This window comes from Typha angustifolia, chromosome 5, assembly GCF_048772165.1.
Source record: "Typha angustifolia cultivar Huaian chromosome 5, ASM4877216v1, whole genome shotgun sequence".
NCBI lineage: Eukaryota > Viridiplantae > Streptophyta > Magnoliopsida > Poales > Typhaceae > Typha > Typha angustifolia.
Window position 1 is genome coordinate 546,091 of NC_133243.1, and position 19,925 is coordinate 566,015.

Here is a 19,925-nt window from a genome sequence, read left to right on the forward strand (position 1 = left end):
ACACTCTATCGTTAGATAAGTTAGTTAAATTTAACCAAATCTCTGAGTTAAGTTAATTATACTAAAAAAATTATAATATACCCTCAACCAAGCAATATTAAGAGCATTTTAGTCATTCTAGAAATAAGGGTATTTTAGTCATTTTAGAAAAAAAGTATCTCTACTTAACAGAATATTCTTACGATGTTAGTTTAAATCTAACCTCAAGTATTTTTTCGCGTGTATTTCCTATATCATAGGTCTCGATTTTTAAATAGTGAAAATATAGGGTGTAAATCGTAATTATGTTATAAAGCAGGGTGTTATATGCAAATTTCCTTGAAAAATAATAAAAATAAATGCAGCGTATTTTTTAGGGTCAATTAAGCTGATATATTTTGAACTATACCTAATTTTTACGAAGACCCCATAAACTTTTTTAGGTTATAGTGTCACCCCTAAATTTTGGGGTAAAGTGAAATGGGAAATAGTGTAACAGAAAATGCATAATGACCACTATATCCCTAATAAATTAAACGGGCCTTTGCTAATCCTGATTGGCTTAATTTCTTTCCTAATGCTACTATTTTACATCTCAGTAGAGCTACATCGGATCACTCCCCTTTGCATATTAATACCAACCCATAGTTTGTCTAATTTTTTTAAAGACCGTTTAGATTTGAGCATTTCTAGATATTTTTGAACTATGCCAGGCTTTTACAAAGACCCCATAAACTTTTTTAGATTATAGTATCACCACAAAGGACAAGTGGACGGGACGGGACGACCGTATCATTAATGGGTTGATAGAGGCACATATACCAAAAGCCCCCTCAGGCCTAAAGACTAGAAAATCAACCGATGGTGAGCCATCTTCCACCTCCAAATCTTATTCCTCTATGTAGGCAAATTCAAGGTTGCCTATTCTGAGACAATTGATAAGTTGCCATTGACCAACCGTGCTGAGGAGCAACAGGTTGCTAGAACGGGAATGACCTAGCTGCTTCAAGCTCCCATGCTTGGGCAGTGAGAATCGCATTGAAGCAATAGCAATGATGCCATCGACATCGTTAGAAGGCATCGAATAGAACATCTAGAAGACTAGGAGCAAAGGAAGAAGTCAAGAGATTACAAACTACTGCTGCGGCATAGAAGTAGGAGCCGTAAGAGGTTTTTTCTAAAGGACGTAGTCGTTGCGTAAATCACCGAAGAAGGTGATTGGCTCGGCACAGGATAGTAAAGGGTGAGCGTAGTGCCCATGGAAGAAAGGTGGAGGTCCAGCAATGAAGGCCTCGGATGGCCATTGTAGCTAGTGAGTTTCGTAGTGATAGCTGGTCTCCCGGGCTCTTCTCTTCGCTTGAGCACGTACTTGTTGAAGCGAATCGTAGAGCCAAAAGGACAAATGAAGAGGAGGGAAGCTTGGCAAATTTTGTCGTGGGTCTAATCACCACGCTCTTCCTCACATCGAGGGCTTCCGCTATTACGAGCTGATTGTTGAAGCGAATCATAGAGCCAAAAATAGAAAAGGAAACACAAAAGCGTGTCCTATTAGTATTTGTTGCAATTATTTTTGGAGGAGGCATAACATCATACATCTATTGGGTATGGCATCCCCACCTAAAGACAAAAGAATGGATGGAGACTAAAGGACAAATGTAACAACCCAATCCTCACATACATACTATTATTAGTTATAATTTAGTGGGTCCTCAATAATTGATGCATTATGAGTGGGCAATAATTTGATGCCTATACAGGCGAATTCTATTTCATGAAATTCATATCTGATGAATTTAAATAATTATTATAACTAATAATAGTATGCCTGTGAAAAAAGTGTCACCTTTTTAAGAATATAATATAAAATAACAGAAAGTTGAATAATTTTAACAAAAAAAATTAAAAATAAATAAATAAATAAATAAAGTTGCAGATTTTTAAACAATTATCAATTTATTTCTCACCGAAGGTTGGATAATTAATTTACAAAATTAAATTATATATCTCCCTCCGATCCCATTCGAATTTCAAATAACTTTTTACCATGCATGCGTCAGATCCAATGTTTGGTAATTGTCGCCTCTTTTATTTAATCAGTGCTCAATCAATCCTTCGTTGTATCGCAACCAACCGAATGGATCCTTGTACTCCTCCTCCTCTAACCCCCAAATCCCAAAAGGACAGAGACGAAGAACTCAGAGCCTACAAGGAGTACGAAGACATCGCCTCAACCCTCCCTCGCAAATTCTTGGGTTCCTTCGCTATCTCCAAGTACCAAAACTTCTTCTACCCCTCTCTCCTCGTCTCCACTACCATCGCAGTCCAATCCACCTTCCGACCCCGACCCTCCGACGTCATCCTCGCCACCCATCCAAAGTCCGGCACCACGTGGCTCAAATCCATCATCTTCTGCATCGTAAACCGCGCGCGCTTCGCCTTGGACGATGACCACCACCCGCTCCTCCACGCTAGCCCGCACGACCTCTTCCCTTTCTTGCACTCCTTATACGAGGACCGAACGCTTCCTATCGACCTCCTTGCTTCCATGCCGTGTCCTCGTCTCCTCGCGACCCATAACCCGCTCTCCAGTCTTCCGCCGTCGGTCGTCGACTCCGGTTGCCGTATCGTTTACTTATGCCGTGACCCCAAGGATACCGTCGTGTCTAAGTGGCATTACATGTGTCAAACGATGGCAAGCGCAACCAAGACGCTGCCTTTTGAGGAATTATTTGAGCTCTTCTGCGAGGGGATCATTATATGTGGGCCGTGGTGGGATCACGTTCTTGAGTACTGGGAAGAGAGTTTGAGGAGGCCGGAGAAAGTTCTGTTTTTGAAGTACGAGGACATGATGGATAACAACGGAGCAAATGTGAGGAAGCTTGCGGATTTTCTGGACATGGCGTTTACCGAAGAGGAGGAGAAGGAAGGGGTGGTGGAGGAGATTGTGAGGTTTTGTAGCTTCGAGAAGATGAGGAGTATTACGGTGAATAAGGAAGGGAAGCATGGGAAGAGTAGTTGTCATACGTTTCGCAATTCCGCTTTCTTTAGAAAGGGGAAGGTTGGGGATTGGAAGGAGCACATGAGCCAGGAGATGGCTCGAAGGTTGGACGACATAGTGGAGAAGAAGCTACATGACTCTAGTCTCACCTTCAGAAAATAACTCTTCTTAATGGCTATTGTTGTTCATGCTGGCATTTGGATTGAGAAGAAAGAGAGAGTCTTTGTTCACAGGCAGAGTTGGTTTAGACCTTGTACTTTTTAATTTACTCTATGCCAATGGATGTTTGACTTTTGAATATTTTTATTAGGGTAAACTAAACTTCTGAATATTTTTGAGGTATTCTAGGCAAATTGATAAATATTTATATGATGATATGATATAACAAATAAGAAAATTTATATATAACACCCTGTTTTTTTTATTGAAATTATGGTTTACACTATACGTTTTTACTATTTACAAATCGAGCACTATAATTTAACGAATGTATGTAGAAAATATTCTACCGTTAGATGAGTTAGTTAAATTTAACTAAATCTCTGAGTTAAATTAACTATGTTAAAAAAATGATAAAACTACCCTCAACCAAGCAATATTAAGGGCATTTTAGTTATTCTAGAAATAAATGTATTTTGGTTTTTTTTTAAAAATGTATACCTACTTAACAGAATATTCTTAAGATGTTAGATTAAATCTAACCTCAAGTATTTTCTTATTCATATTTCCTATATCATAGGTCTCGATTTGTAAATAGTAAAAATATAGGGTGTAAACCGTAATTACGCTATCAAGTAAGGTGTTATATACAAATTTCCTTAAAAAACAATAAAAATATAAGGCAATGTAATTTTTTAGGGTTAATTACGCTGACACCTCTTGAACTATACCTGATTTTTACGAATACTCCATAAACTTGTTTTAGGTTATAGTTCACCCCTGAATTTTGAGGCAAAGTGAAATGGGAAATAGCGGTGACAGAAAATGCATAATGACCAACTATACCTCTAATAAGTTAATCAAGCCTTTGCTAATCCTTATTGGCTTAATCCTTCCTAATGCTATTGTTTTGCATCTCATTACAGCTGCATTAGCTCACTCCCCTTTACATAATAATACCTACCTGTAGTCTAATTTTGTTAAAAGACTTTGTATATTTGAGCATTTCTGGATATTTTTGAAGTATGCCTGATTTTCACAAAGACCCCCATAAACTTTTTAGGTTTTAGTTTCACCCCAAAACTTTGGGGCAAAGTGAAATGGGAAATAGCGGTGACAGAAAATGCATAATCACCAACTATACCCCTAATAAGTTAACGAGGTCATCAATTTAGCCATAACTAACAAAATAAAATAAAATTATTAATTACAGACCATCATCTCCTCGCAAAACTCATTGTCATTCCTCCTCCCCAAACCTCTTGGCCTCCTCGCTGGCTCACATGGCCCTCTCGGCGATGCAGCAACCGAAGGCCTTCATGAACCACAAGACGGCCAACCTGGCTACAGGAAGGTGAACCCATCGCCTCGGCCTTCGCGCTTACTGCTCTCACCCCAATCGCGCTTGCCCTCACTGCCCTCATGTTCTCGCTCGCCCTAATCGCTATCGCCCTCACAACCCTCACCCATACCACCCACGCCATCATCATCGCCGCCCTCCTTGGCGACCTTCCTTCTCTGTCCAATCTGATTTCTCCATCATTGTGACCTCGCATGCATTGTGCCGCTGCACTTGGCCACCATTGCCCTCATTGCTCATCATTGGCAACCCTTCCCTTCACCACCCTCGGCCTTGGCTATCCTTGACCTTGCCATCCTCAGATGCTGCAGGTGGAAGTTCCTCCTCAAGGCCGGCGCTTGGTGCTCCAACACTGCCCCTCGATATCTTGTGCTCCAACACTGCCCCTCGATATCTTGGGCGACTTGTGCCTAATGCTGCCGACAGTGAGGTGGTGGAAGGGGATGTTGTAAAAAGTGTCACCTTTTAAATAGTGCAACCCTACTTCCTCTTTTTGTAAAAGAAGAAAAGTTGGTAACCGTTTACTCATCGCGATTCTGTGGTGATTGAGCTCTTGGTCTTCCTTTAGTTTCTTCTGGACATGGCGTTTACCGAAGAGGAGGAGAAGGAAGGGGAGGTGGAGAAGATTGTGAGATTTTGTAGCTTCGAGAAGATGAGGAGTATTACGGTGAACAAGGAGGGGAAGCATGGGAAGAGTAGTTGTCATACGTTTCGCAATTCCGCTTTCTTTAGAAAGGGGAAGGTTGGGGACTGGAAGGAGCACATGAGCTAGGAGATGGCTCGAAGGTTGGACGACATAGTGGAGAAGAAGCTACATGGCTCTGGTCTCACCTTCAGAAAATAACACAGAAGCATGCGCTATTAATATTTGTTGCAATTATTTTTTGAGGAGGCATAACATCATACATCTAATGGGTATGGTATCCCCCCAAAAGACAAAAAAACGGATGGAGACAAAAGGACAAAAGAACATCATTCGTCAAGATATTTACAACTTATTTAAGAATTAAGAGCCTTGAAGTTAACACCTTAGAAAAGTGATGGATAAAGGACAAAAGGAAGCCCCCCCGCCCTTCATCCCCACCCCCCAACCCCAAGTTGAGACACCTCTAATCTATTAATTATTAAAAAAATATGAACTGACTGAAATGTGACCACCCTACACCACTAGACAAAAAAGAAAATTGTGGGACTCGGCGTTGCTTCATGAGGGTGGTGTAGACTCTATAGTCAAGAAGATACATCTTTGGTCACAATGTCGCTCCTTATGGCAATCCTTTGAGCTCTCTAATATTCTTTTGAAAATGCTATAAGCTTCTTCTATAAGCTTTTGAGAAGGCTATGAGCTTCTTCTTCTTCAATGCCTATCGAGCTGAGCTTAAGCGAGCTGACTCCAGCTTAGGCTTGGCTCAATATTAATTTCGAGCCGGTTTCGATGGCTTATTAATCTCTAATTGAGCCGAGTCGATCCCGAGTCGAACCCGAGCCGCTCGTATATTTTGACAACCCTATCGCACAGTAATAGGTCTAATAATTTAAAAAAAAAATAAAATATAAAAATGATGAACTTATAGAACTAACTACCATGTTGCATAAATTAAGTTTAATTTTTAGGTCGAGATATGTGACTTGGTCTTACATTTATTCATCCCTGTTATAATATTATTTTTATTAATTAAATAGGTCATTGGAAAAATTAGGATTATCTCTAATTATAAATGCCAAGGACATTAATAATAAAAATTAAGTGTAATGATTAATAAATTCAATTGCCTAACTTAGTTCTATATTATTCTAAATTTATGTTCATAAAAAGATTCAGAAAATTTTAGAAAGGTAGCTAACGGAAATATAACAAATATATAAAAAACTAATAGCTAGCATATGGTCCTTAGGTTGGCTTGTGCTCAAGGCCTAGCCTAGCACTACACTAGATAGGGAAGTTGACTGCAGGCCTATCGCAGCCCACTAAGCTAAGGGAAAAAGGAGGGTTGGTTACGGGTGTGGGCTGCGGCCCGCCCCGTAGCCCACCAAAAGCAAGGTGGACGAGGCTCAAAGGCCCAATCCACAGATGGTTATGGGTGTGGGCTCCAGCCCACCCTGTAGCCCAATTGAAGGCTAGGTGGGGGCTTGATCTAACCCGCACCAAGCTTTGTCTTCCTGTTTAGAGAAGAAAACAAAGGGAGGGGAGAGACGCATACGTCGTCGGTGATTATCGTCGTCAGCGGCCAAGATGCTCCACCTCCCAAAGTCGACGAGGTCAACATAGGTAGGGCACATTTGGAGTGTCAGCCAAAGTGGCTGACGGTTAGGAGCATGGGACTCCATGGCCGACAGCCATGGATGTTCCCATCAAAGTGCAAAAAGGATACGAAGCCCTAAACCTCTATTACCCACCTTTTCCACGCGAAGAGGTGAGTCGACCGAGGCTAATAAGTGAGGCCACCACCGCCGGTGGTGGCCGCTAGTGATCGAAGAAACCAACAGTGGGAGGCAATTTGGCATTGCCTCTCACACACTCTATGGGTATACAAATTTGGTACTCACGGCAACGGGCTAATATGGGGAAACTTCCCAAACCGGTGGGTGGTCACCCAAAGTCACCAATCGACAATTTTCTCTGACGAAGATAGAAACAATTAAGCTAGAATTTAACTATGACTTACTAAGCACTATTCAAATTTATATAAGGGGATAGGGAGGTTGATTTGAGGATGGGATTAGGGGATTTTAATTTGGTCCGTCGGCGCTCTGGTTATTTATAGCCCTTGTCGAGTCTTTCGGTGTCACGAAATAGAGAAAAGAGAGAGAAAGGAAACAGGGAAAAAAGAGAGAGACTGCAAAAAAGATGAGAATGAGGGGGGTTGGGATTCTATAGAGACGGGAGGGGAGGGGGTCTACTCTGGCGCCTTTCTCTCCTACTTCTTGCAACTAACTGCGAGAGGTGGGGGAAAGAAAGAACAGGTTAGTGCATGGGCTAAGTGCGTGCGCTGCGGTTAAAGTGCACTCGCATTTGTTGCAATTAGAGTGCACGCCCATGATGTTTGCTCTATTTATTTTTTTGTGGGTGTTACAACATTGGACTGTGAAGAACATGCTTTGTGATATATCGAATTCCGTCAAACTATTTAGAAGCAGAGATATTAAACATGTCTATAGAGAAGCAAATAGGGCGTCAAACTAGATTGTACATGGTAGATTAAGTTTTACTAACTTTTTGCGGAGAGATTTAGACTATCCTAAGTTCCCTTTAATTTTGTGTAAAGATACCAATGGCACTACATATAGGTACGGAAGCACTCTATAACCTTTTAATAGGCTTCTCGCCTAAGTTTCAATAAATTATTTAATTTTTTAAAAAAAAGTGTCACCTTTTTAAGACTATAAAATAACACGAGAAAAGTTCAACAATTTTAACAAAATAAATAAATAAAGTTGCAGATTTTTTTAAAAAATATATATATATTTCTTGCCGAAGGTGACAATTAATTTACAAAATTAAATTCAGATCTCCCTCAGATCCCATTCAAATTTAAAAGCACAACGCTTGGTTGTCATCTTAACCAGCTCCAACGTTAGGTAACTAGTCTCCTCTTATTTAATCAATACTAATCCCAATCCTTTGTTGTATCCCACCAGCCGCATGGATCCTTCTACTACTCCTCCTCCTCCTCCTCCTCTAACCCCCAAATCCCAAAATGACAGAGACGAAGAACTCAGAGCCTACAAGGAGTACGAAGACATCGCCTCAACCCTCCCTCGCAAATTCATTGGTTCCTTCGCTCTCTCCAAGTACCAAAACTTCTTCTACCCCTCTCACCTCGTCTCCACCACCATCGCAATCCAATCCACGTTCCGACCCCGACCCTCCGACGTCATCCTCGCCACCCGTCCAAAGTCCGGCACCACGTGGCTCAAATCCATCATCTTCTGCATCGTAAATCGCGCGCGCTTCGCCTTGGACGATGACCACCACCCGCTCCTCCACGCTAGCCCGCACGACCTCTTCCCTTTCTTGCACTCCTTATACGAGGACCGAACGCTTCCTATCGACCTCCTTGCTTCCATGCCGTCTCCTCGTCTCCTCGCGACCCATAACCCGCTTTCCAGTCTTCCGGCGTCGGTCGTCGACTCCGGTTGCCGTATCGTTCACTTATGCCGTGACCCCAAGGACATCGTCGTGTCTATGTGGCATTACATGGGTCAAACGATGCCAAGCACAACCAAGACGCTGCCTTTTGACGAATTTTTCGAGCTCTTCTCCGAGGGGATCGTTGTATACGGGCTGTGGTCGGATCACGTTCTTGAGTACTGGGAAGAGAGTTTGAGGAGGCCGGAGAAAGTTCTGTTTTTGAAGTACGAGGACATGATGGATAACAACGGAGCAAATGTGAGGAAGCTTGCGGATTTTCTGGACATGGCGTTTACCGAAGAGGAGGAGAAGGAAGGGGTGGTGGAGGAGATTGTGAGGTTTTGTAGCTTCGAGAAGATGAGGAGTATTACGGTGAACAAGGAAGGGAAGGATGGGAAGAGTAGTTGTCATACGTTTCGCAATTCCGCTTTCTTTAGAAAGGGGAAGGTTGGGGACTGGAAGGAGCACATGAGCCAGGAGATGGCTCGAAGGTTGGACGACATAGTGGAGAAGAAGCTACATGACTCTGGTCTCACCTTCCGAAAATAACTCATCTTAATATAAGCTTTGCTATTGCCTGTAACCTATTGCCTATTGTTGTTCATACTGGCATTTGGATTGAGAAGAAAGGGAGAGTCTTTATTCACGCGCAGTGTTGGTTTAGACCTTGTACTTTTTCCAAATCCTCTCATCTCCCTTCTCTTCTCCGGTTTGTATTATTTTTAATATTAATTTACTCCTATGCCAATGGATATTTAACTTTTGAATATTTTTGTTAGGGTAAACTTAGCTTCTGAATATTTTTAAGGTACTCTAGGCAACATGTAGGAGTCAAAATAATAAATATTTATTTGATATGATATAACAGATAAGGAAATTTGTATATAACACCTTAATCTTTTTAATAAAATTATGGTTTACACCTTACATTTTCATTATTAACAAATCGAGCATCATAATTTTGTGAATATATGTAAAAAAACACTATCGTTAGATCAGTTAGTTAATTAACTAAAATTTTGAGTTAAGTTAACTATACTAGACAAATTATGAAACCCTCAACCAAGCATTACTAAGAACATTTTAGTCATTCTAGAAAATAGGATATTTTAGTTATTTTAGAAAAAAGTATATCTACTTAATAGAATATTCTTATGATGCTAGTTTAAATCTAACCTCAAGTGTTTTTTTTGTACGTATTTCTTATATCATAGGTCTCAATTTGTAAATAGTGAAAATATAGGGTGTAAATCGTAATTACGTTATAAAGCAGGGTGTTATATTCAAATTTCCTTGAAAAATAATAAAAATAAAATGCAGCGTATTTTTTTAGGGTTAATTAAGCTGATACATCTTGAACTATACCTAATTTTTACGAAGACCCCATTAGGTTATAGTGTCACCCCTAAATTTTAGGGTAAAGTGAAATGGGAAATAACGTAATAGAAAATGCATAATGACTAACTATACCCGTAATAAGTTAAACGGGCCTTTGCTAATCCTGATTGGCTTAATTTCTTTCCTAATGCTACATCTCAGTAGAGCTGCATCGGATCACTCCCCTTTGCATATTAATACCAACCCATAGTCTAATTTTGTTAAAAGACCATTTAGATTTGAGCATTTCTAGATACTTTTAAACTATGCTTGGCTTTCATGAAGACCCCATAAACTTTTTTAGGTTCACCCACACTGCCCATGCCACCGTCCTCGCCACCCTCCTTGGCGACTCTCCTCTTCTGTCCGATTTGATTGTGCTTTCATTATGACCTCGCCTACACCGTGCCGCTGCACTTGGCCGCCATTGCCCTTATTGCCCATCATTGGCAACCCTTGCCTTCACCACCCTCAGCCTTGGCTACCCTGACCTTGCCATCCTCAGACGCTGCAGGTGGAAGCTCCTCCTGAGGGCTGGCGGCTGGTGCTCCGGCATTGCTCCTCGATATCCTAGACGACTTATGCATGATGCTGCTGATAGTGAGGTGGGGAAGGGGATGCTGTAAAAAGTGTGATCTTTTAAAGAATGCCACCCTACTCCCTCTTTAAAGAAGAAAAGTTGGTAAAACCGTTTACTCATCGCGATTCTGTGGCGATTGGGCTCTTGGTCTTCTTTTAGTTTCTTCTTGGGATGGTTGAGGTAGAGGGCGCCTCTTCAAGGCCCTTTCCCACCTGGCCCCTTCACCTTCTCCCCCTCCTAATACCTCCTTGCCTGTTCCTAATGCTCATGTCCCTCCTACCTCAAGCCAACAACTAGAGAGGAAAGTATTATCAAACCCTACCTTGACTCATTCATGGATTTGAGTAGCAAAAGGCACCCCAGCAAGGGTTTCTCATGGAAGCATCATCTATGAGGAGATGTTGGCAAAGGTGAAAGCAACTACCTCAAAAGTTCTCATCATTGTGCCCAAACTTTGTGAGGAGAGCAGAGTAGAGTGGAAGAATGCCTTATTTGGTAAGTTCTTAGGTAATACTCCTCCCTTCATGTAGTTAAGGCTGAGCTAACTAAACAATGGGGTCTAGGTGGCCCTATTCATATAGTTGATAATTCAGAGGGTTTGTTCCTCTTTCGATACAAAAGCGAAGAGGACATGATAATGGTCCTCAAAGAGAGGCCTTGGTTAGTTAGAGGGTCAGTTCTAAATTTAATTAAATGGAAACCAGACTTCTGTCCTAGGGAGGAGATGATATCCAAGGTGCCTGTGTGGGCTAGATTTGTTGATCTCCTGGATGAATATTGGAAACCCAATATTCTTGTCAAGATGGTTGCTATTAGACATGATCATTAGGCCCGACCCGTCCAAAGCCGGCTAGAACTTGCCCGGCCCTTGCTTGATTTAGCCCGGCCCAACTTAAGCCCGATATGGTAGTGGGCGACATGGGCTAAGCCTTTGTCTGCCTAGCCCGGTATGACAGCCTGATCCAATACTCTCATCTATAGCCCAACCCATAGTATATACATACGTATATAATTATTTTAGTCCCACATTAGATATTTAGTAAACTATATATCAATATATATGTATTTTTTCATAAAAGATAACTAAAATATTTTCATATAAGCCCATTAAACTCGAACCAATAAAATATAATAATTTTTATATTTAATATATTATGTTAGAGCCATTATACCCAACCTAAGCCCAATATGTAATGGGCTAGTGGGTGGTAACGGGCTAGAATATTCTAGCCCGGCCCGAACCCGGCTCGGTCCGAGTGATTAGTGGGCCGGGCCACGAATAAATATTTAAGTCTGGTTGGCCCAAAAAGCCCGGCCCGCCCGATGATCACGTCTAGTTGCTATGATCGAAAGACCTCAGCGCATTGATGATACCACTATAGTTGGTGTTGAGTTAGATGTTACCAAACCTATTAAACAAGGCCTTGGATACTCGTCAATAGGCGCATATCTGAGGACGATTGCGACGAGCGTGGTGGTAGAGGCTGCACTACGAGCAATCGGAAGACTAACAGTAGGATGGTTGACTAGTGTCAACGGGTCAATGCCACTGGACCCACTATGGTCGAGTAGCACATAGATGGGATCTAGGTTGGCCAAAGTGACGAAGAAACTTTGGCTTGCTCTATAAGCCAAGTGGGCGAACCAAATCTCTCAAATATTAAGGACAATATCTCGAGTAGTGCAACGCCTACCAGAAAGGACAAGTGGACGGGACGGGACGACCGTATCATTAATGGGTTGATAGAGGCACATATACCAAAAGCCCCCTCAGGCCTAAAGACTAGAAAATCAATCGATGGTGAGCCATCTTCCACCTCCAAATCTTATTCCTCAATGTAGGCAAATTCAAGGTTGCCTATTCTGAGACAATTGATAAGTTGCCATCGACCAACCGTGCTGAGGAGGAACAGGTTGCTAGAACGGGAATGACCTAGCTGCTTCAAGCTCCCATGCTTGGGCAGTGAGAATCGCATTGAAGCAATAGCAATGATGCCATCGACATCGTTAGAAGGCATCGAATAGAACATCTAGAAGACTAGGAGCAAAGGAAGAAGTCAAGAGATTACAAACTACTGCTGCGGCGTAGAAGTAGGAGCCCTAAGAGGTTTTTTCTAAAGGACGTAATCGTTGCGTAAATCACCGAAGAAGGTGATTGGCTCGGCACAGGATAGTAAAGGGTGAGCGTAGTGCCCATGGAAGAAGGGTGGAGGTCCAGCAATGAAGGCCTCGGATGGCCATTATAGCTAGTGAGTTTCGTAGTGATAGCCGGTCTCCCGGGCTCTTCTCTTCGCTTGAGCACGTACTTGTTGAAGCGAATCGTAGAGCCAAAAGGACAAATGAAGAGGAGGGAAGCTTGGCAAATTTTGTCGTGGGTCTAATCACCATGCTCTTCCTCACACCGAGGGCTTCCGCTATTACGAGCTGACTGTTGAAGCGAATCGTAGAGCCAAAAAAGGAAAAGGAAACACAAAAGCGTGTGCTATTAGTATTTGTTGCAATTATTTTTGGAGGAGGCATAACATCATACATCTATTGGGTATGGCATCCCCACCTAAAGACAAAAGAATGGATGGAGACTAAAGGACAAATGTAACAACCCAATCCCATAATAATAATAATAATAATAATAAATCTTTTTTGCATGGCACGACGTGGCCGGCCTTGTGCTTAAAAAAATGTGAACTGACTGAAATGTGACCACCCTACACGACTAGACAAAAAGAAAAATGTGGGACTCGGCCTTGCTTCATGTACCTTCCATGAGGGTGGTGTAGACCCTCGAGTCAGGAACACACGTCTTTGGTCACAATGCTGTCTCCTTATGGCAGTCCTTTGAGCTGTCTAATATTCTTTTGAGAATGCTATGAGCTTCTTCTATAAGCTCTTGAGAAGGCTATGAGCTTCTTCTTCTTCGATGCCTATCGAGCTAAGCTTAATCGAGCTGACTCCAACTTAGGCTTAGCTCGATATTAATTTCGAGCCGGTTTCGATGGCTCCTTAATCTCTAATTTCGAGCCGCTCATTTATTTTGACAACCCTATCGTATAGTAATAGGTCTACTAATTTATAAAATAAAATAAAACATAAGAATGATGAACTTATAGAACTAACTACCCTGTCGCATAAATTAAGTTTAATTTTTAGGTCGAGATATGTGACTTGATCTTGCATTTATTCATCCCTGTTATAATATTATTTTTATTAATTAAATAGGCCATTGGCAAAATTAGGATTATCTCTAATTATAAATGCCAAGGACATTAATAATAAAAATTAAGTGTAATGATTAATAAATTCAATTGCCTAACATAGTTCTATATTATTTTAAATTTATGTTCATAAAAAGATTGAGAAAATTTTAGAAAGGTAGCTAATAGAAATATAACAAATATATAAAAAACTAATGGCTAGCGTATGGTCCGTAGGTTGGCTTGGGCTCAAGGCCTAGCCTTGCACTGCACTAGATAGGGAAGTTGACTGTAGGCCTATCGCAGCCCACTAAGTTAAGGGAAAAAGGAGGGTTGGCTACGGGTGTGGGCCGTGGCCCGCCCAACAGCCAGCCAAAAGCAAGGTGGACTAGGCTCAAAGGCCCAGTCCACAGATGGTTATAGGTGTGGGCTGCGGCCCACCCTGTAGCCCAATTGAAGGCTGGGTGGGGGCTTGATCTAACCCCTACCTAGCTTTGTCTTCTTGTTTAGACAAGAAGACAAAGGGAGGGAGGGAGACGCATACGTCGCTGGTGATTATCGTCGTCGACGGCCAAGATGCTCCCCTTCCCAAAGTCGACGAGGTCAACATGGGTAGGGCACATTTGGACTGTCAGCCAAAGTTACTGATGGATAGGAGCATGGGACTCCATGGCCGACGGCCCTGGAGGCTCCCATCAAAGTGCAAAAAGGACACGAAGCCCTCAACCCCTATTACCCACCTTTTCCACTTGAAGAGGTGAGTCGACGGAGGCTAATAAGTGAGGCGACCATTGCCGGTGGTGGCCGCTAGTGACTGAGGAAACCAACAGTGGGAGACAATATGGCATTGCCTCTCACGCACCCTATGGGTATACAAATTTGGTACTCACGGCAAGGGGCTAATTTGAGGAAACTTCTCGAACCGGTGGGTGGTCACCCGAAGTCGCTGATCGGCAATTTTCTCTGACAAAGATAGAAACAATTTAGCTAGAATTTAACTATGACTTACTGAGCACTATTCAAATTAATATAAGGGGATAGGGAGGCTGACTTGAGGTTGGGATTTAATTTGGTCTGCCAGCGGTCCGGTGATCTGTAGCGCTTGTCGAGTCTTTCAACGTTACGAAATAGAGAAAAGAGAGAGAGAGAAAGGAAATAGGGAAAAGAGAGAGACTGCGAAAAAGATAGAATGAGGGGGGGTTGGGATTCTATAGAGACGGGAGGGGAGGGGGTCTACTCTGGCGCCTTTCTCTCCTACCTCTTGCAACTAACTGCGAGAGGTGGGGGAAAGAAAGAATGGGTTAGTACATGGGCCAAGCGCGTGCGCTGAGGTTAGAATGCACGCGCATGGTGTTTCCTCTATTTTTTTTTTTGTGTGGGTGTTACAACACTGGTCTGTGAAGAATATGCTTTCTGGACATGGCGTTTACCGAAGAGGAGGAGAAGGAAGAGCTGGTGGAGGAGATTGTGAGGTTTTGTAGCTTCGAGAAGATGAGGAGTATTACGGTGAATAAGGAAGGGAAGCATGGGAAGAGTAGTGGTCATACGTTTCGCAATTTCGCTTTCTTTAGAAAGGGGAAGGTTGGGGACCGGAAGGAGCATATGAGCCAGGAGATGACTCGAAGGTTGGACGACATAGTGGAGAAGAAGCCACATGGCTGTGGTCTCACCTTCGGAAAATAACTCTTCTTAATAGCTATTGTTGTTCATGCTAGCATTTGGATTGAGAAGAAAGAGAGTCTTTGTTTATGGGCAGAGTTGGTTTAGACCTTGTACTTTTTAATTTACTCTATGCCAATGGATATTTGACTTTTGAATATTTTTGTTAGGGTAAACTTAACTTCTGAATATTTTTGTGGTATTCTAGGCAAAATATAGGAGTCAAAATGATAAATATTTATATGATATGATATAACAAATAAGAAAATTTGTATATAACACCCTGTTTTTTTAAATAAAATTATGGTTTATACCATACATTTTCACTATTTACAAATCGAGCACTATAATTTAGTGAATATATGTAGAAAATATTCTATCGTTAGATGAGTTAGTTAAATTTAACCAAATCTTTGAGTTAAGTTAACTATACTAAAAAATGATAAAAATACCCTCAACCAGGCAATATTAAGGGTATTTTAGTCATTCTAGAAATAAGGGTATTTTAGTTATTTTTAAAAAATGTATATCTACTTAACAGAATATTCTTACGATGTTAGTTTAAATCTAACCTCAAGTGTTTTTTTGTCCGTATTTCCTATATCATACGTCTTGATTTGTAAATAGTGGAAATATACGGTCTAAACCGTAATTACATTACGAAACAAGGTGTTATATACAAATTTCCTTAAAATAAAAATATAAATATAAGGCAATGTAATTTTTAGGGTTAATTAAGCTGACACCTCTTGAACTATACCCGATTTTTATAATTACACCATAAACTTGTTTTATGTTATAGTGTCACCCCTAAATTTTGGGGCAAAGTGAAATGGGAAATAGCGGTGACAGAAAATACATAATGACCAACTATACCCCTAATAAGTTAATCAAGCCTTTGCTAATCCTTATTGGCTTAATTCTTCCTAATGCTATTGTTTTGCATCTCAGTAGAGCTGCATCGGATCACTCCCCTTTTCATATTAATACCAACCCGCAGTCTAATTTTATTAAAAGACCTTTTATATTTGAGCATTTCTGGATATTTTTGAACTGTGCCCGATTTTCACAAAAATCCCCATAAACTTTTTTAGGTTATAGTTCACCCCAAAACTTTAGGGCAAAATGAAACGAAAAATAGCGGTGATAGAAAATGCATAATCACCAACTATACCCCTAATAAGTTAACGAGGTCATCAATTTAGCCATAACTAGCAAAATAAAATAAAATAATTAATTACAAACCATTATCTCCTCCCGAAACTCATTGTCATTCCTCTTCCCCAAACCTCTTGGCCTTCTCGCTGGCTCACATGGCCCTCTTGGCGGCGCAACAACCGAGGGTCTTCATGAACCACAAGACGGCCAACCTCGCTCATAGTTAGGTGAACCCATCACCTCAGCCTTTGCCCTCACTGCTCTCATCCCTATCGCACTTGCTCTCATTGCCCCCATGCTCACGCTCGCCCTCATCACTGTCGCCCTCACAACCCTCACTCATACCACCCACGCTGTCATCATCGCCGCCCTCCTTGGTGACCTTCCTCCTCTGTCCGATCTGATTTTTCCATCATTGTGACCTCACTTGCACTGTGCCGTTGCACTTGGCCACCATCGCCCTCATTACCCATCATTGGCAACCCTTGCCTTCACCACCCTCGGCCTTGGCTGCCCCTGACCTTGCCATTCTTAGACGCTGTAGGTGGAAGCTCCTCCTCAAGGCCGGCGGCAGGTGCTCCGATGTTGCCCCTCGATATCCTAAGCGACTTGTGCCTGATGCTACCGACAGTCAGGTGGGGGAAGGAGATGTTGTAAATAGTGTCACCTTTTAAGGAATGCAACCCTACTCTCTCTTTTTGTAAAAGAAGAAAAGTTCGTAACTGTTTACTCATCGCGATTCTATGGCGATTGGGCTCTTGGTCTTCCTTTAGTTTCTTCTTGGGATGGTTGAGGGAGAGGGCGCCTCTTTGAGGCCCTGTCCCACCTGGCCCATTCGCCTTCTCCCCCTCCTGATACCTCTTTGCCTGTTCCTAATGCTCATGTGCCTCCTACCTCAAGCCAACAACTAGAGAGGAAAGTATTATCAAACCCTACCTTGATGCATTCATGGATTCGAGTAGAAAAAGGCACCCCGGCAAGGGCTTTATATGGAAGCATCATCTCTGAGGAGATGTTGGCAAAGGTGAAAACGACTATCTCGAAAGTTCTCATCATCAAGCCCAAACTTCTTGAGGAGAGCAGAGTAGAGTGGAAGAATGCCTTTTTTGGTAAGTTCTTAGGTAATACTCCCCGATTCATGTAGTAAAGGCTGAGCTAACTAAATAATGGGGTCTAGGTGACCCAATTCGTATAGCTGATAAGTCAGAAAGTTTCTTCATCTTTTGATACAAAAGCGAAGAGGACTTGATAATGGTCTTCAAGGAGGGGCCTTGGTTAGTTAGAGGGTCAGTTTTGAATTTAATTAAATGGAAACCAGACTTCTGTCCTAGGGAGGAGATGATATCCAAGGCCTCTGTGTGGGCTAGATTTGTTGACCTCCCCGGATGAATATTGGAAATTCAATATTCTCGTCAACATGGCAGCAATGGTCGAAAGATCTCTACGCATTGATGATACCACCATGGTTGTTGGAAGAGGAAACTGTGCTAGAGTTTGTGTTGAGTTAGATCTTACCAAACTTACTAAACAAGGCCTTGGATACTTGTCAATAGGCGCATATTTGAGGGTGGCTGCGGCGACTGTGGTGGTAGAGGCTGCCCTACGAGCAACCGGATGACTAACGGTAGGATGGTTGACCAGTGTCAACGAGTCAATGCCACTAGACCTACTATGGTTGGGAAGCACATCGATGGGATCTAGGCTGGCCAACGTGACCAACAAACTTTGGCTTGCTCTATAAGCCAAGTGGGCAAAACAAATCTCTCAAATATTGAGGCCAATATCTCGAGTAGTGCAACGCCTACCACAAAGGACAAGTGGATGGGACGAAATGACCGTATCATTAATGGGTTGATAGAGGCACATATACCCAAAGCCCCCTCGGGCCTAAAGACTAGAAAATCTACCGATGGTGATCAATCTTCCTCCAAATCTTATTCCTCAATATGGGCAAATTCAATGTTGCCTATTCTGAGACAATTGATAAGTTGCCATCGACTAGCTGTGCTGAGGAGGAACAGGTTGCTAGAACGGGAATGGAATTGGATGAGTCCTTGGGTACTTCAAGCTCCCATGTTGAGGCCATGAGAATCGCATTTGAAATAATAGCAATGATTCAATCGACATCGTTAGGAGGCATTGAATAGAACATCTAGAAGACTATGAGTAAAGGAAGAAGTCAAGAGACTACAAACTGCTGCTGTGGCATCGAAGTAGGAGCAGTAGGAGCTTTTTTCTAAGGGATGTAATCGTTGCCTGCATCATTGAAGATGGTGATTGGCTCGGCGTAGGATAGTAGAGGGTGGGCGTAGCGCCCATTGAGGAAGGGTGGAGGTCCAGCAATGAAGGCCTCGGATGGCCATTGTAGCTAGTGAGTTTCGCAGTGATAGTCGGTCTCCTAGGCTCTTTTCTTCGCTTGAGCACGTACTTGTTCTTCTTAGAGGAGGAGGTGGACGGAGTGAAGGAGAGGAGTTTGGCAAATTTTGTCGTGGGTCTAATGACCGTGCTCTTCCTCATACCGAGGGCTTCCGCTATTACGAGCTGACCGCTGAAGGGTATTGTTGAGCTCAAAAAAGAAAAGGAAACACAGAAGCGTGTGCTGTTAGTATTTGTTGCAATTATCTTTGGAGGAGGTATAACATCATACATCTAGTGGGTATGATATCCCCCCAAAAAGACAAAAGAACGGATGGAGACTAAAGGACAAAAGAACATCATAAGTCGAGATATTTACAACTTATTTAAGAATTAAGAGCCTCTACGGTAACACCTTAGTAATGTGATGGATAAATGACAAAAGCGAAAGAGTGCTTTCTACACATGAGCAGGCCCCACCATTTGAAACACCTCTCATCTATTAATTATTAAAAAAATGCGAACTGACTGAAGTGTGACCACCCTACACCACTAGACAAAAAAGAATTAGATATTATACTCTCTCCCTCTCTCTCAAGGTAACGTTTAATTGGAAGAAAAATCTAGGTTTCGGCCATGCATCATGTACCCTTTCATGAGGGTGGTGTGGACCCTTGAGTCAAGAACATACGAATTTGGTCGCAATGTCATCTCCTTATAACAATGCTCTGAGCTCTCTACTATTCTTTTGGTGATGCTATGAGGTTCTTCTTCTACGAGCTTTTGAGAAGGCTATGAGCTTCTTCTTCTTCGACCCCTATCGAGCCGAGCCTAAGTGAGCTGACTCCAGCTCAGGCTCGATTCTATATTAATTTTGAGCTGGTTTCGATGGCTCGTTCATCTATAACTAAGCTGAGCTGCTCGTTTATTTTGACAGCTCTATCGCACAGTAATGGGTTTAATAATTTATAAAATAA

General features: G+C 42.1%; 2 protein-coding genes across 2 annotated transcripts; both read left to right on the forward strand.

Moving 5' to 3' along the window:
* Positions 1-1,997: 1,997 nt before the first annotated feature.
* Positions 1,998-3,275, forward strand: LOC140760298 (flavonol 3-sulfotransferase-like). Its single transcript, XM_073097204.1, has one exon. The coding sequence runs from the start codon at positions 2,024-2,026 to the stop codon at positions 3,137-3,139; it is 1,116 nt and encodes a 371-aa protein (XP_072953305.1). The 5' UTR covers positions 1,998-2,023; the 3' UTR covers positions 3,140-3,275.
* Positions 3,276-8,139: 4,864 nt separating this feature from the next.
* Positions 8,140-9,177, forward strand: LOC140760383 (flavonol 3-sulfotransferase-like). The gene has a single exon (XM_073097317.1). The coding sequence runs from the start codon at positions 8,140-8,142 to the stop codon at positions 9,175-9,177; it is 1,038 nt and encodes a 345-aa protein (XP_072953418.1).
* The last annotated feature ends 10,748 nt before the right edge of the window (positions 9,178-19,925 follow it).